The sequence below is a fragment of the Xyrauchen texanus genome, chromosome 6, assembly GCF_025860055.1.
Source record: "Xyrauchen texanus isolate HMW12.3.18 chromosome 6, RBS_HiC_50CHRs, whole genome shotgun sequence".
NCBI lineage: Eukaryota > Metazoa > Chordata > Actinopteri > Cypriniformes > Catostomidae > Xyrauchen > Xyrauchen texanus.
Genome location: NC_068281.1, coordinates 31,346,395 through 31,362,214, shown reverse-complemented (window position 1 = coordinate 31,362,214; position 15,820 = coordinate 31,346,395). Strand labels below are relative to the sequence as shown.

General features: G+C 36.7%; 1 protein-coding gene across 1 annotated transcript in view; it reads left to right on the top strand.

Annotated features, from left to right (window-relative positions):
- LOC127644969 (coiled-coil and C2 domain-containing protein 1B-like) overlaps positions 1–15,820 on the top strand; it is a 25,600-nt gene extending 9,780 nt beyond the window's left edge. The window contains 19 exon segments of the mRNA XM_052128433.1: positions 2,085–2,150; positions 2,153–2,162; positions 2,454–2,513; positions 2,650–2,792; positions 3,073–3,145; positions 3,481–3,629; positions 5,449–5,566; positions 6,209–6,381; positions 6,642–6,761; positions 7,501–7,559; positions 7,641–7,757; positions 7,850–7,923; positions 8,596–8,654; positions 8,733–8,784; positions 8,960–9,059; positions 9,879–9,969; positions 10,219–10,341; positions 14,094–14,138; positions 14,222–15,820. Of these exon segments, the coding sequence (XP_051984393.1) occupies positions 2,085–2,150; positions 2,153–2,162; positions 2,454–2,513; positions 2,650–2,792; positions 3,073–3,145; positions 3,481–3,629; positions 5,449–5,566; positions 6,209–6,381; positions 6,642–6,761; positions 7,501–7,559; positions 7,641–7,757; positions 7,850–7,923; positions 8,596–8,654; positions 8,733–8,784; positions 8,960–9,059; positions 9,879–9,969; positions 10,219–10,341; positions 14,094–14,105 (1,599 nt within the window). The 3' untranslated portion in view covers positions 14,106–14,138; positions 14,222–15,820.

The following is a 15,820-nucleotide window of genomic DNA, read 5'->3' as shown; positions in this document are numbered from 1 at the left end:
TGCACGATATACATCATAGCCGACTGTTGTCCCAATCGTCCCTATCAGTGAACGTGACTCAAGTTACGGGAGTGTTGTGGAATAGAAGCGGTACGGCAAAATTTACCCACCATGGAGGAGCATTTTTTTCTCTCTCTGAAAGTCAGTACATCAGCATTTCCATTGCTCCAATACCACTCCATCACAAGCATAGGCTAACATTTACTAGAAAGATGGATTTTGTCAAATAGGCCTATAATAAGACCGCTTGATCACAAATACAGAAAATGACAGATGTTGAGAATAAACGTGAGTGCGGGAGGTTGCCTACAGCAATAATGAGCTACCACAAGCAAATATTTATTGTGGAAATAAAAATAATTGTGGTGGTGTAGTGGTCTAAAGCACATAACTGGTAATCTGTTAATCAGAAGGTCGCTGGTTCGATCCCCACAGCCACCATTGTGTCCTTGAGCAAGGCACTTAACTCCAGGATGCTCCGGGGGGATTGTCCCTGTAATAAGTGCACTGTAAGTCGCTTTGGATAAAAGCGTCTGCCAAATGCATAAATGTAAAATGTAAATCTATGTCTTGCTCCTCGTTTAGATTAGTAACCTGTCTGCCACGCAAAATTTAGAAAATTAATAAAGGCTGATAATATATCACGCTTGCAAATACCCTATGGATGATGCACAAACATGACATTGATTTCTATAATTGTATCCAACTGTATTTGCTCATTTGGATTAAAATGTCCCATAAATACTTACCAGTATAAATTGTTCAGTCTTTCTATTTATTTTATTTATAAATAAAATTGGAGTGTTGTGAATCTTAACTAAAGAAGTTTACAGACATTTAAAGCAAATTTATTAAAAGTAAAATAGTAATTAAAATAACATTGTAAATAAAATGCATGATAAATGTAAAGAAATTTTTTTATAAAATGCATCATTTATTTATTTTAATTTTGTAAGTTTAAACTAAAACATTTTATACAAGAAGAAAAGAAGAAAAAACATTGAAAGTGCTTGAGTAGAGTGATGACTGGGCACAAATGTTGCTATGGTGGTGCAAACGCAGAGCAGGTTTCTTTCCAAGTGAATTGGGGTGCGAGAGATCTCATCTGGCTGTCTTAATAGCAGTCACACTATACGGCTTTGATGCTACATTTCAGACACTACACAAATTTCGTCGGAGGCTGAAGATCATCGTATTGGCTATGCGTGAACATGTGAACATGTTACACTGAACGTTGTAAGATTGCCGATTTTGCCCTGTGACCAGAGAAATCCTTTAGGATTCCCAAAATTTGTCTCAGACAGCAGAATCATGGCCAAAATGTAAAGTGTGCACCCACCAGCTGTTAGTGTTCCACAGGTGCATGTTAATTAATTGTTTATGGTTCATTGAACAAGCATGGAAAACATTGTTTAAACCCTTTACAATAAAGATCTGTAAAGTATGATTTTTACAAAATTTATTTTAAAATACAATGTCCTGAATAAGGGATGGTCCTTTTTTGCTGAGTTTACATGTTTCAGAATGTGTTGTTTATTTCGCTTACCTTTTGTTTAATGTGGGGATTTAGAAGAGCTTGAACTTTCCTCAAGCCTTTGTAGAGTTTTCATTTAGCATTGCATTTAATTCATTTAAATCAACCATATTACTTTTAAGTGGATATTCCTCATAACCATTTCTTTGTTCCCATCAACATGGGAGCAGTGGTGGCTCAGTGGTTGAGGCTCAGGGTTACTGACCAGAAGGTCGGGGGTTCAAGCCCCAGCACCAACAAGATGCCACTGTTGGGCCCTTGAGCAAGGCCCTTAACCCTATCTGCTCCAGGGGCGCCGTATCATGGCTGACCCTGCACTCTGACCCCAGCTTAGCTGGGATATGTGAAAACTAATAAATTTCACTGTATATATGCAAAAAACTGTGTGTATAATGTGTGACCAAAATAAAGGATTCTATTCTATTCTATTCTAACATGAGTGATGATTTTTAATAACTCACTAGTAACAACATTTTGCAAAGTTATAGGTATTCAAGACTTTAGGAAGTCACAAAGAGAGCTAAATATGCTGTGTGCTTGTTTGGACCAGGGATTCGATGCAGCAATTGAGGCTTTGGAGAAAGGCCAGTCGGTGGACATGAGCTCCCTCCCTCCCCTTTGACTCAAGGTTAGACCACTTGAAGTGTCATCTATGTACAGAAACATACTCTGCATATGCAGATTGTGATGTTGTTTCAGGCCTTGTAGCTTAACGGAATAGCTGCTGTTGCATTGTACAAAAAAATTAAAGGAAGCCAATACAGTGTAATATTCAAACTTAATTAGTTTTCATTTAGCTTGTAAGACTTGATTGAGATTTTGTGGTTTGTATGGATACAGCAGTATTCAGTTGAAGTAGTACTGTCTACTGTATTTTAATCTGCTTTTAAAGGCTTAATTCTTTTCCTGGCTGCTACAGTTACTCATGTCACACCTCAGGCAGCTGTTAAAGTCTCACCTTCTGCTCCTGAAGTGCAAGGTGAGTAGTGTTTTTTTTTTAGCAATTGGCCATGTGTCTCTTTTAATAGTCTAATTGTGGTCTAAATGGAACTAAGAGTTGTATGAGTTGCTTGTCCTGTCTTTTAATCTGCATTCTCTGTTTTTGGTTATTCTAGCAGACAATGTTTCTGGCCCTGCTCAGCCCAAAACTATTCTTGAAGCTTTGGAACAGAGGATGGCCAAATACAAAGAGGCCTTCTCACAAGCTAAGGCCAGCGGGGATGATCGCAAGGCCCGCATGCATGACCGCATCGCTAAGGTTAGTTAAGCTGTCACACGGAAAATTGACCTGTAATCAGCCACATCATGTGTTGGCAATGGCATGTAGTCAAATTTGAATGTTACCATCATGCTTTCAGTTTCAGTCACATAGTTTCCTGTTTAGATTTGATCAGTTTGGTTCAATGGGGGTATGGAACTCCATTCAGGTTTGCATTAGCAAAGCATTGCACATTGTAGGCATAGCCGGGTGTTTGTACAGACTTGTTTGGTTATGGAAGCAAGTGGATGATCTTTGGTCTTCTTTCTCTGGTTCACAGCAATACCAGGCTGCCATCCGTACCCATAAAGCAGGTCGAGCAGTCAATTACGATGAACTTCCAGCCCCACCAGGTTTGATCTCAGAGCTCTTGCATAGTATATATTTTACCTTAAATTCAATAGTTAAAGAGAAGATTAGCACAACTGCCAAATGCAAGAATATAATTTGTACAGTACATTACATTATAATCATCCATTGGCAGATGCTTTTAACTAAAGCAACTTGGTGCATCTAAGCTTTACATTTTATTATAACATGTGTTCCCTGGGAATTGAATCCATGATTTTGACGTTAATTGCGCCATGGTCTACAACTTGAGCTACAGGAACATATCAACATTTCTTTAATGACTTGTTTGAATGCCTGCCAAGAAATTATGGAGCTCAAATGGAAATGTTCCCTGTAGGCTTTCCACCAATCCCAGGCCAGAAGGCCACTTCACCAGAGCAAGGATTGGATGCTGTGCTGGAAACAGCCAATAAGCTGACATCTAATGAAGCTGATGCTGGTGCTGAGGAGGAAGATGGAGATGGGGAGGAGAAGGTGGCAGAAAAAGTAAGTATTTTTCTATTAAAATTACCATAAAATGTTCTTGTAATTTTCAAAAGTTGTCCTCTTTTGTTTAAAGGGGTAATGAGACGAGGAATCAAATTTGCCATGGTTCTTTGACATATGAGGTCATTGTATTATAAAAAAAACCACTAAGTTTTAGAACTCAAAACTTAAAAGAGCATTTTTTTTAAACTAAGCTGTCAAAAACGACTCGTTCTCTATTTCCTCTCCACGTTCTGATGTCACACTGTGGTAGATATTTGCATCTGTCCACCTCCACAACAACACATCAATGCTTACTTTACCTTATGACTTCCGTAGCCCTGCCCCGTAGTGATAAGCAGTGAGATTGCAAGGAGAGAGAGCAGGTCAGTCAAGAACAGAGAGCCAATCATAACAGTGGGTATTTACTGTCAAGTCTTAAAGGAGAAGCAGCACCAAATCTGAGCATTTCTGACAGAGGATCAGAATGAGGGTGGAAAATTATCATGTTTTACAAATATATGACTCTTTTTTGTGCAAAAAAAAGAAAAGAAAAATGTTTCTAATATTAGTGAACCTCAAGGAACATATTAAAATAATAATAGAAACGGCATGCCATGACCCCTTTAAAGATGACACAGTGTAGATTTAAATTTACATTTATTCATTTGGTAGATGCTTTTATCCAAAGAGACTTACAAAAAAGGAAAACATAAGCAAATCATCTTAAGGAGACAGTGCCATACTACAAAGTTTCACTAGCATCAGAATAAAAACAGATTAAAGTGCAACAAGTTTTTTTACATTTTTTTTTTTTATTTTTATTTTTTAAGTGACTGGTTAAGTGCTCATGGAAAAGATTTGTTTTAAGTCGTTATTTTCTTTTTGAGAGTGAGTCAGCTTTACGGATGGAGTTGGGAAGTTCATTCCACCAACGTGGTATGATGAAACTGAAAGTGTTTTGGTGCCTCTGTGTCGGTACGACAAGGCGACCGTTCCTTAGCCGACCGCATGCTTCTGGTGGGCGTGTAGTTCCGCAGAAATGATTTTAGGTATGCTGGAGCAGACCCAGTGACTGTTTTGTATGCCAGCATTTAATTTGTGCATCAACCGGCAGCCAGTGGAGAGAGACAAATAGTGGTGTAACGTGTCCTCGGGTTCATTAATGGTTTTTAATGAACCTAAGAGAGCACACGTTACACCACTCTTTGTCTCTCTCCACTGGCTGCCGGTTCATGCCCGTTTTAAATTCAAGGCCCTGATGCTGGCATATAAAACAGTCACTGGGTCTGCTCCAGCATACCTTAAAACATTTATGCAGAGCTACGTTCCCACCAGAAGCCTGCGGTCGGCTAAGGAACGTCGCCTTGTCGTACCAAAACAAAGAGGCACCAAAACACCTTCCCGGACTTTCAGTTTCATCATACCACGTTGGTGGAATGACCTTCCCAACTCAATCCGGGAAGCTAACTCACTCTCTATCTTCAAAAAACGGCTAAAAACACATCTTTTCCAAAAGCACTTAACCGGTCAATAAAAAACAAAAAATAAATAAATAAATAAAAAAATATATATTTACATTTCTTGTTGCACTTAAATCTGTTTTGTATACTATTATGATGATAGTGAAACTTTGTAATATGGCACTTTTTGTACCACTGTCTCCCTAAGATGATTCGCTGATGTTCTTCCTCTTTTGTAAGTCGCTTTGGATAAAAGCGTCTGCCAAATGAATAAATGTAATGTAAATGTAATGTAAATGTCCTCTCTTTGGTTCATTAAAGACATTAAATCTTTTGTAATGAGCACACCGTCTCTGTTTAACAATTTTGCCTTCTAGACTGCAAAAGTAGACAACCAGAAGAAGCCCACTCTTGCGGTACAGCCAACGGTACAGGAGCCCAAAAGGACCCCTTCCCCAGACAGGACATCCAAAAGGGAGAGTCTGCCTGATACTGGTAGGGTTTATGTAATTAAACATTTGAATTAAATAAATTAATTGCCACATGATGAAATTAATCAAATTAATCACATTTAAACGCTTGTATCAATATTTATAAGAAAGGCCCCTAAATAAATGTAATTCAAATACATTACATAATATACATATGTTGTGGCAGCAGACAAACATTTCTACAATACAAATACATATTTCACAAAGTGAAATTAAGATTGAAACTTTGAGAAACCCACCTCGAGGTCCCTTAATTCTGTTGTGCTTCATTCAGCTGTCATTGAGTGCTAAAGCACGTCTGCGGAAGGCAGAGCTGCTTGTTGCTCTTTTTGGTTTGACTGGTCTGACTACCCCCTACTGCTATATCAATGTGGTACATCAAGCTTGAATTGCTCTGATGGTTGGAACATTCCTTATTACGTATTTTACATACAGATCAGGATCATGATTAATTGCGTTCATTTTCATTTAATTAATCGCACTAAATTAACATTTTAAATCGACAGCCCTAGTTTTTTACCTGTTCATTGGGGACGCTTTCCTATTTTTTACTGATTTATGTGAGAAGCACAGAAAATTCTTATCAAATGGTCTTTGTTTCAGTTTGTGCTTGTTTGCCCAGTTATTCTGGTTATTGTCTTCTCAGCTCAGCAGCAGCTGGAGTTTCTGGAGGGCCGTAAAAAACAGTACATGAAAGCAGCACTGCAGGCAAAGCAGAAGAATGATCTAGAGAAGGCCAAGACCCTCCTGCGTACAGCCAAGGGTTTGGACCCCTTGATAGAAGCATTATGCAGTGGCAAGATAGTGGACATAAGCAAGGTAAACTGATTGCTGTTTTTTGTAATAAATATTATTGCTCCACCGTGTCCCCATTTCTATTATAAAGAAATACCCAACGAAAGGATGGTAGTGTTAGCAAATGTTTTGGAAAAAGTATATGGCAGGGTTAAAACCCTGATAATTGTAAACCATCACCAGGAGGGATCCAGCTATTAGATCTTGATTTTACTGCAAGGACATCTCAAGTACTGTGCTGTAGAATTGAATCGTAGTGCGATTCTGAATTGTGTTGTCGTCAGGTACCATCACTACCTGGAGATGAAGACATCATCCAGGTTCATCACCGTGATGTTCAGATCTCTGAAAAGGCTGAGGAGGTCTATAGTCAACTTAACAAACTACTCAAAGATCAACATGAGGTAATAAGAAGGCAGTGATTTAAAGAGATAGTTCACCCAAATTTTAAAATTCTCATCATTTACTCACACTAATGCCATCCCAAATGTGTATGACTTACTTTCTTCTGCAGAAGATTAATGAAGACTTTTAGAAGGGCATTACAACTCTGTAGGCCCATACGACTCCAGTAATTTTGTCAAGCGATCCAATCAGTTTTGGGTGAGAACAGACCTAAATGTAATGTCTTTTTCACTATAAATCTTGACAGCAGTCTCCTTGGCAATCGTGATTTCAAGCTTGATTACACTTCATCTAGCGCTCTGCGCATGCGTCAAGCACTAGGAAGTGTAATCAAGCTTGAAATCATGATTGTACTTAAAAAAAGCAATGGCAAGGTGTCCAGGGAAAAAGGAGATACATTTTTATCTGTTCTCACCAAAAGCCAATTGGATTGCTTCAGGAGACATGGATTAAAACAATGAAGGTCCTAATTTCACAAAAAGGCAGCATACAAGTATTCCATAAGACTCCAAAGTTCTGGTTACTTGCGTTGTATGGACCTACAGAGCTGAAATATTCTTCTCAAAATCTTAATTTGTGTTCTGCTGAAGAAAAAATTAATACACATCTGGGGTGGCATTTGGGTGAGTAAATAATGAGAGAATTAAAATTTTTGGGTGAACTATCCCTTTAATGAAGTAGCTGAGAGTATATGTGGATGTGGATCATGTGAATCTGATATGTTTTTCTCTTCTTCAGAAATGTGTAACATACTCAAAGCAGTTCACGCACATGGGGAACGTTGCAGAGACGACCAAGTATGTAAATATACCTCATGTCTCACATATACTGTATAGTTTATTTAAGCTATTCATTTATTGCCATTTGGTTCTCTTTAGATTCGAGAAAATTGCTGAACAATGTAAAAAGAGTCTGGAGATCCTTAAGCTGGCTCACAATGGGGGGCTTCAGCCTCCTAAACATTATTTTGAGGAGAGAACATACCGCACTGTCAGGTCTGACATGCTCTCTGTTAAACCGTTAAACACGACAGTCATTGTGGCGGTTGGAATTTTCAGTGCTTTTTTTCTGTTTTATTCTTTTCTAGGATATTTCCAGAGCTTAGTAGTACAGACATGGTTGTAGTCATTGTCAGGGGGATGAACCTCCCTGCTCCTTCTGGTAAACATTAAACCTCAAACACCTATGCTTTTCGTGAACTTAAATCTGGAATACACCACCCGACTTGAGTACAAAAATACTAGGTATCACACACTTTAAAACGATGTGAATGTCTACAGACATCATACACCAATTGACTGATGATCACACAACACCCAACTTTCAAGTCGATCTCACATAAACTGTTTTCGACATCATGGAGGCACCAATTTTCCTGCCACAACTTTTTCTCCATCATGAAGCTCTTTGAGTTGCTCCATGCATTTGATTTCTATTGGTTAGTCACCGTTGGATTTAAGATTTATGTTGAAGAGCATCGCACACTACAACATTTCCTCTATTGTCGACTCTGAAATATCAAACATGTTTGATATCCTCTGACTAGATGTAAGAAATCAGAGACTGTTCACATAATATACTAGGCAGCATTCTGTGAAATCTGTCAACCTCGACTGGCCCAAAATCTGCAGACGAGCACCAACTTTACTCAATTGCAAATCATAACAAAAATGTGTTAACGCTGGGTTGTGTAATCCAGCCTTGAGTCCCCTCTGCAGTGTTTTAACAATGATCCACTCATTACAAATAATTACCTTCAATTCTGAGGGTATTCAAAGATTAAAAATAATCTTTAAGATCCTCATAACCTCTCCTCTTCTGCTTCTTTGTAAGGTGTTGCATCAAATGACCTGGATGCCTATGTCAAGTTTGAATTCCCATATCCCAGTTCAGTGAGTAACAGCTCCGTAATCTGTGCTTAAATTACTTAATCATTAATTTGATCTTAACACTGTCTGTGTTCATCGTAGGATCAACCTCAGAAACATAAAACATCAGTAATCAAAAATACCAATAACCCAGGTAAAAATGTTTAGTTATTCATTTCTGTACCATTAAATACTTGATTGGTGATGTATTATGATTTTGCAATACATATTTGTTTACAGTAGCTGTTTGTTGAATATACATCATATTAATGTTCTCTGCTGAATTTGTCATTAGTGCTGTGCTGAATTATTATTTTGTGTCTTGGCAGAGTATAACCAGAACTTCAAGCTGAACATCAACCGTAACCACCGTGGCTTCAGGAGAGTGGTACAGTCTAAAGGCTTAAAGCTGGAAGTGCTGCACAAAGGGTGAGCGTTCCTGTAATAATCTATGACCACATTATTCTTATATCTCCACATGATCCAAGTTGCCTATTTGATATTACTCTTCTTATTATCGTGTGTGTGTGTGTGTGTGTGTGTGTGTGTGTGTGTGTGTGTGTGTGTGTGTGTGTGTGTGTGTGTGTGTGTGTGTGTGTGTGTGTGTGTGTGTGTGTGAAATGTCAGTCAATCAGGATTTTTGTTTTACAGGCCTGGAAAATAATAAAATCTTTAAAAAAAAAAGTAATGGAAATTTCCAGAGGTTAACCGAGAGTGGATTTTGCAGATATCTAAGATAACCAATCAATCGGCTGATAGTTTTAAAATTGGTTATTATAATTCGTTGTTGTTTTTTTGTTTTCTGATAACTGATAGTTCCAAAAAGTAACTATTGGCACTGATTAATTAGTAAAACCAATATATCTGTCTATCTGTACAAATTTTTATAGTGAATGCATATTTTTGCAGTTTTGCTGTGCTCTAAAATATTTAATCAAATAGATATTGCTTTTGTGTATAGCTTGTGAGTAAAACTTGCTCTCAAGCCATAATAATGTGCGATTTGTGAGCAAATCATTCTTTTGAGTTGTTTTTCAGTGAATTGGTGGAAACATATTTATTTTAAATGTCAGTAATCACTCAAAAAAACTAATGAATATGTATTGGTCAATAAGAGTGGGAAACCTAGTCAAAATTATGTGACCAATGCTGCCCTGATTTGATTTCTGTGCCTGGCTGTGGTGTATGCTGGGTCAGTATTTGTAGGTGGCTCTGAGGGTCACACTGATATCTTTGTTTTTATGACAGTGGCTTCCTGAGGAGTGACAAGCCAGTAGGAACAGCCACCCTTAAACTGGAAAAACTGGAAGCTGAAAGTGAAGTGAGGGAAATAGTTGAGGTAATCTATTGACTTTTTAATCCACAGCTCTCCTTTTTCTGTGTGTTTAAAGAGGCATTCATCCAGAACTGCATTTTTAATAGTACATGTGTAGGAATTGGATACGAGTATGCAAACATAATTGCAAAAATCAAACATCTGTGTTGAACCAATAAACTTGAGTTTATTGGTTCAACTCCGTGAGATACTGCTGTTTCCATTTGCAAAGGGGGTTCATGTTTATGTTATTGCCTTTATTTGTGTATATAGGTTATGGATGGGCGAAAAGCCACAGGTGGTCGTCTGGAGGTGAGGGTGCGTCTCAGAGAGCCTCTGGGTGGGCAGGATCTCCAAACAATCACAGAACGATGGCTAGTGCTGGAAGAGCCACAGGTCAGTGCTTGTCAAAGTCAATGTAGGTTTACTGTAATTTCCCTCCTATGGGGTAAAATATACCATGTCTACAGATACTACAGTATAGTCAATATACTATAAATAATAGATTAAATATACACAATAAACATTATGCAGTGTATGTGGTTGTGTACTGTTGTTAGGGCTCTAATGATCATTGTTGGGGAGTGACTATACAATTCAGTACATATTCAGTTAAGACAGCAGCTCCACTATTTTCACAATTGTGCAGCTTTTCCAGTAACGAGTCACGTTTGTCTCATTGTATCATATTATGAACACAGCAAAGGAGCCAACGGAGTAATCAAATGTGCTCACCTAAATCAGATTGCGAGGAAGAGCTTCAAAATATGATTGAATTAAATCAGATTTTTTTATATTGAAATATATTTTCTTTAAAAAGCCTCTGTGTAGTTAGCTACTGCTTGTTATTAACTTGTTTAGCTAACTACATTTAGCTTGAATGTAGTTTTAATTTTAAGTAACAAGTTGCTTGGAAATCTACAGTTTCAAAGTATCTTCCCCAGCATGGTTAATGATGAAAAATCTCATAAATAAATAGTGTATGTTCTGTTGTGCTTCATTCAGCTGTCATTGAGTGCTAAAGCACGTCTGCGGAAGGCAGAGCTGCTTGTTGCTTTTTTTGGTTTGACTGGTCTGACTACCCCCTACTGCTATATCAATGTGGTACATCAAGCTTGAATTGCTCTGATGGTTGGAACATTCCTTATTACGTATTTTACGTACAGATCAGGATCATGATTAATTGCGTTTTAAATCGACAGCCCTAGTTTTTTACCTGTTCATTACGATTTCCAAATCCTGTTTTCCTGGTATTAAATCTGCACTCAGTATTTATTTGTTTTTTTTGTTTATTGCTTGGCTTTTAAATAGAAAGTCATAGTAGAATAATCTTTTTTTTTATGTGTACACCCACATAAAATGAAAACTCTCATATCATTCTTGGAGAAGCTTTTATTCTATAATATGGTGCTGGGTGCACAAGCTGCACATTCATGAGAGCTGCCATATTGAAATCATATGACCAGCAGAATATTTCTCACTTTATCTAGATAAGGAATGACACAATATATAGAATTTCTATATATTGTGAACAAAACAAAAAATGACAAACCATATAGACTTGATATTTCGACATTTGTAACGTGTTCTATGGAGGACCAAGTCTGCCAAAATAGGAATAAATAAATACATATGTGCAAATAAATGTTAAAAAACATTTTACACCAAAATAAATTCATTTTCAAATGTGACATAAATTAATATTTATACTTTTATATCCTTTTTTTATGTATTCATCTATTTCCACATTTATTTATTTCCAAATGTATCAGTTTTTTAAATGTGTCTATATATTGGCTCATTTATTTTGTTACACATTATTTCCACATTTATTTATGTATAGATTTCTTTGTCTGTATGAAAATGAGGGGGTGTGTTTTCACTTTGTGGCATAGCAATCGGAGCAGTCCAGTGTGAAGATTAGAGGCCACAGTGACATGTTGTGGTTGACAAAATGAAATGTGATTCTACAGACTTGAAATATAGCCACAGAAGGGCGTGGATTAGCAAATAGAAATTGTTTAATATAGACGGATTCATTTTCCTTAATGCAGCACACATATATTAGAGTCATAACACTTTGGCCTCCATAGTTTTCTGTCCATATGATCATAAATGACACGTCAATGTTCATAATCTCTCTCTTGCTTGATTTACCCCTAATGCACTTTTTTCTAAACCATTTACAGGTTTGCACATGGTGCTTAAAGGTGCTGTAAGCGATCGTATGCAAAAAAATGTCCTACTCCCTTAAAGATATTAATGAAATGAGTGTCACTGGTCTCTGTGACAGCTCTGCAGACTTTTTAACCAGCAAACAAAGCTCAAATGCTCGTTCTCATTTGAAGCGGATCATTGAGGCTACGATTCATAATGTTTGTCAGTTGAGAGCGCTATTGTTGAATTTGACAGCCATAGGAACAAACAATACTGCTTTTTTTCTGGGATTTGGTCTTATAATGATCTTTGGAGGGCAGAGTTTTAAAAGAGGGGGCGTGGCTAATTCAAGGGCTCAGTCACGTGAAAGCTTCATAATGCTAAAATCGCTCACGGCAACTTTAAAGTACTTAATTTAGCTTTTAGAAATGTAAGCACTGGAATGCCTGGAAAATCCCCTTCTTTTAATCTCAAGAAGAACTTGAGATTAAAACAAACCATTATAATGTGTCCATCAAAGATGAGATCCACACACTCCACTTTCATTGAATGTCTTTTAATATCCTTTCTGTTCTTTATTGTCTCATAAAAAGGTAAAAAGATATATTAATTTTAATCACAAATAGCACAAATGCGATAGACTTCTCTCTTGTTAATTACTGGAACAGCTTAAGATGCGTCTCCGATCACATGGGGTCAGACGAGACACAAAGCTGTTTATACCTGGTCGTTAATGCATCTCTTATGACCACTTGTGTTCAGATTTTGAGGGAAGGGTCTCTGATTTCATATTGGCATACATCAATCACTATGTCAGTGTGTTTACTGCATGATAATAAACAGCAAAAAGTCAGAAAAGACAAAGCGTGCAAAAACTGATGCAGTTAAAATTTCATCTAAGCACAAACATTTGAGCAGAAGTTCTTTTATTTTATTGGTTTGCATGTATTAAAGGAGCTTTAGATGTTTTAGCGCAGCGGTTGATTGACAGGTGAGGGGTGGCGCATCACTGATATCCAGGACACATTCAGGATGGATTTGTGTTTACACCTGAAATGTGATGGTTACATGTGTTTTTGATCTTTTGTGATCTGATAACAAAACATTTTAGACCCTGTTTAGACCTGTATTTAACGCTGACCACATGTGATCGGATCACCAAAAACTCCTCTTAATATCAGATGTAAATGGGGTCTTTGAGATTCTCGTTTAACTCTTAAAGTGACAGTACCATTTATGCACTTTTTGTACAAATGAATGTAAACTCAATGATATTACTTAATTTCAAACAGTGATAGCTCAAATCATTATTATTATATATACAATTTCATGATATAATATTAATTGATAGAATGTAGAATATGTATTACATTTTAATTTTTTTAAATAATGATGACAAACCAATTATAATTTTTTTTAGAATCTTTTACAAACTTTTCCAGGACAGGCTGTGTTCAGTTCTATTGCTTCTACACCTCATCAGCCTGAATGTAGCCACTATTTTTGATGGCTTGTTTGTTTGTTTGTTTGTTTGTGATATTTTCTTATAAAGGCATATGAGAAACTCTCTAATATAGTAGATTAAAGAACTTTATTTTGATGGGAAATTATAATGTGCATTTTGCTCAAACATTTTTCAAAAAATAAACAAAATTTTCTGTCATATTTTGTCATTTAAGTGTTATTATATCGAATCGAAATTATATAGAATTGTGAACATCATATCGTATATTGAACCAAATAGTGAGATATGAATATCATCCAATCACACCCAATTAGATGCTTTCACTCATTAATAAATTATTAATCATGGCTGACTGCAAATAATGCATTTTTACAATTATATCGGTAATTGAGAACTTCGTAATGCTGCATCTACACTGCCAGGTGTCAAGGCAAAAACATAAAGACTTTTCTATGCAGTGTGCACCTATAAAAATGACATGATATTTCCCAAGTGATTCTTAATTCTGATTTAATGTTTATGTTAGGTACTGCTGTAACTGGCATTGTGATGTACAGAACTTCTTCTCAAAGTAAGACTGTTTTGTCCTTTTCTTTTTAAGACAGAGATAGCTCACAGATTATGATCTTTAATGATTACACTTTACTCTTCAAGGTTTCGAGGTCTAAATGGCTTCTAAGTGGATGAAGATATTGAGGGTGAAATCTCCACAGTGCTGCTAGCCTCAAGCACTTGCCACTAGGTGGATATCGCCAGGAAATTTCTCAACACACTCTCTGTGCCTTGAGCCATTTATGGAGAGACATCGTCACTTACAGGCTTGTTTTTTATCAGGGTAAAAGAGGTTAGATGAGGATGTAATAGTTGAGGGTGATTAAAAATACAATCGATATTAATAAGGGGAGCAGGAGCACTTGCGTGAGATTGAAATTCCTTTTAAATCTACCTTTTGAGATAGATTGCCTCTTGATTTTATAATAACCGCACACCCCAACTCTTATATTAATGCATTGGAGTTGAACCAATGAGACCTTACCATTTTTTCTGCTCTGGGATGCACTTACACACTAATGCCAAAGTAATCACTGTTGCTGCAATAAGATGAATGACTTAATCTGTTCTCCCTCGTACTAGGAACCTGTGGCTGCCATACCATTAATACTAATGTGTGATTGCTATGCAAATGAGGTCAATTTGATTAGCTATGCAAAAAAGGTTTGCATTTGCATCCCAAACATTTTGCCAGACATTTCAAAACTTGTTTACAGCCTATTTAAATTCAATGCACAGTTTAACATGGGTTGATCGTGCCAGAATTCTGTCTTTATATATTATTCTATAGAAATTCCATAGTCTAGCTTTTGCTAATTGAAGCAGATGTGAATTGTTCATTAAATGTTCCAAATAGTATTGAGATTGAAAGCTTGAATAAGCTTTTTCAGCACTTTGTTGACAATCACTTGTATATCATCTGAGGTCTGAAGAGCCAGTTTGGTTAATACTTCGCAAAGGTAGTCTTATGCATTTTAGAGATGTTTTGCATTCATTTGTATAAATAAATAAAACTTCCCTTGCATTATTTATGAGAGTTAAAATCTTTTAGGTTATAAACGCTGTTGCTCATCATGGTCTTGTCCTGAAGGGATTGCAAATTTCTCAAGGTGCTTTAGCCATATTTACATAAGTTATCGTTACCTAAGATTTAAGACAAACACAAGATTGCCACCTTTTGGCTTCACTTGCCAATGAAATGACCTTAGAAATCTGTTGTTTAGTATTTAATTCACAAGTCCAAAATTACCCCCTTTTACATTTTGGGATATGTTGGATTTTAAATTTGAAAGAACTGACTGGCTTTTCATTTTTAAGCCTAGACAATGTGCAATCTAGTTCCTATTCTGTACAGCGCTGTCCGTTCATTTCACTTACAGGTCTTCCCATCTCATGTGAAGTATTTGGTTTTTACGTTTGAAGTGCCAGATTTTCCAGTCACAGATTGTGCTTTTGTCCTTGCTTAAATTGCACTGTCAGTGTTGATCCTTTTGTTATATTGTTGTTTCTTTCCTCAATATCTGGGCTTATTCTGAAAACTGGCTTAGTTTTCTGGTCTAGTTACTCCCAAAATCTTTGTTTTGTTATACTGATTGCTCTGGAGGCACTATTGTATTCTCTTTCCATTTCACACAAATTTTGTGAACTTTCAGCTGTTTTTTTTTATTAAACGTGAGAAATTATGAACCGTAGTTCTTGGAA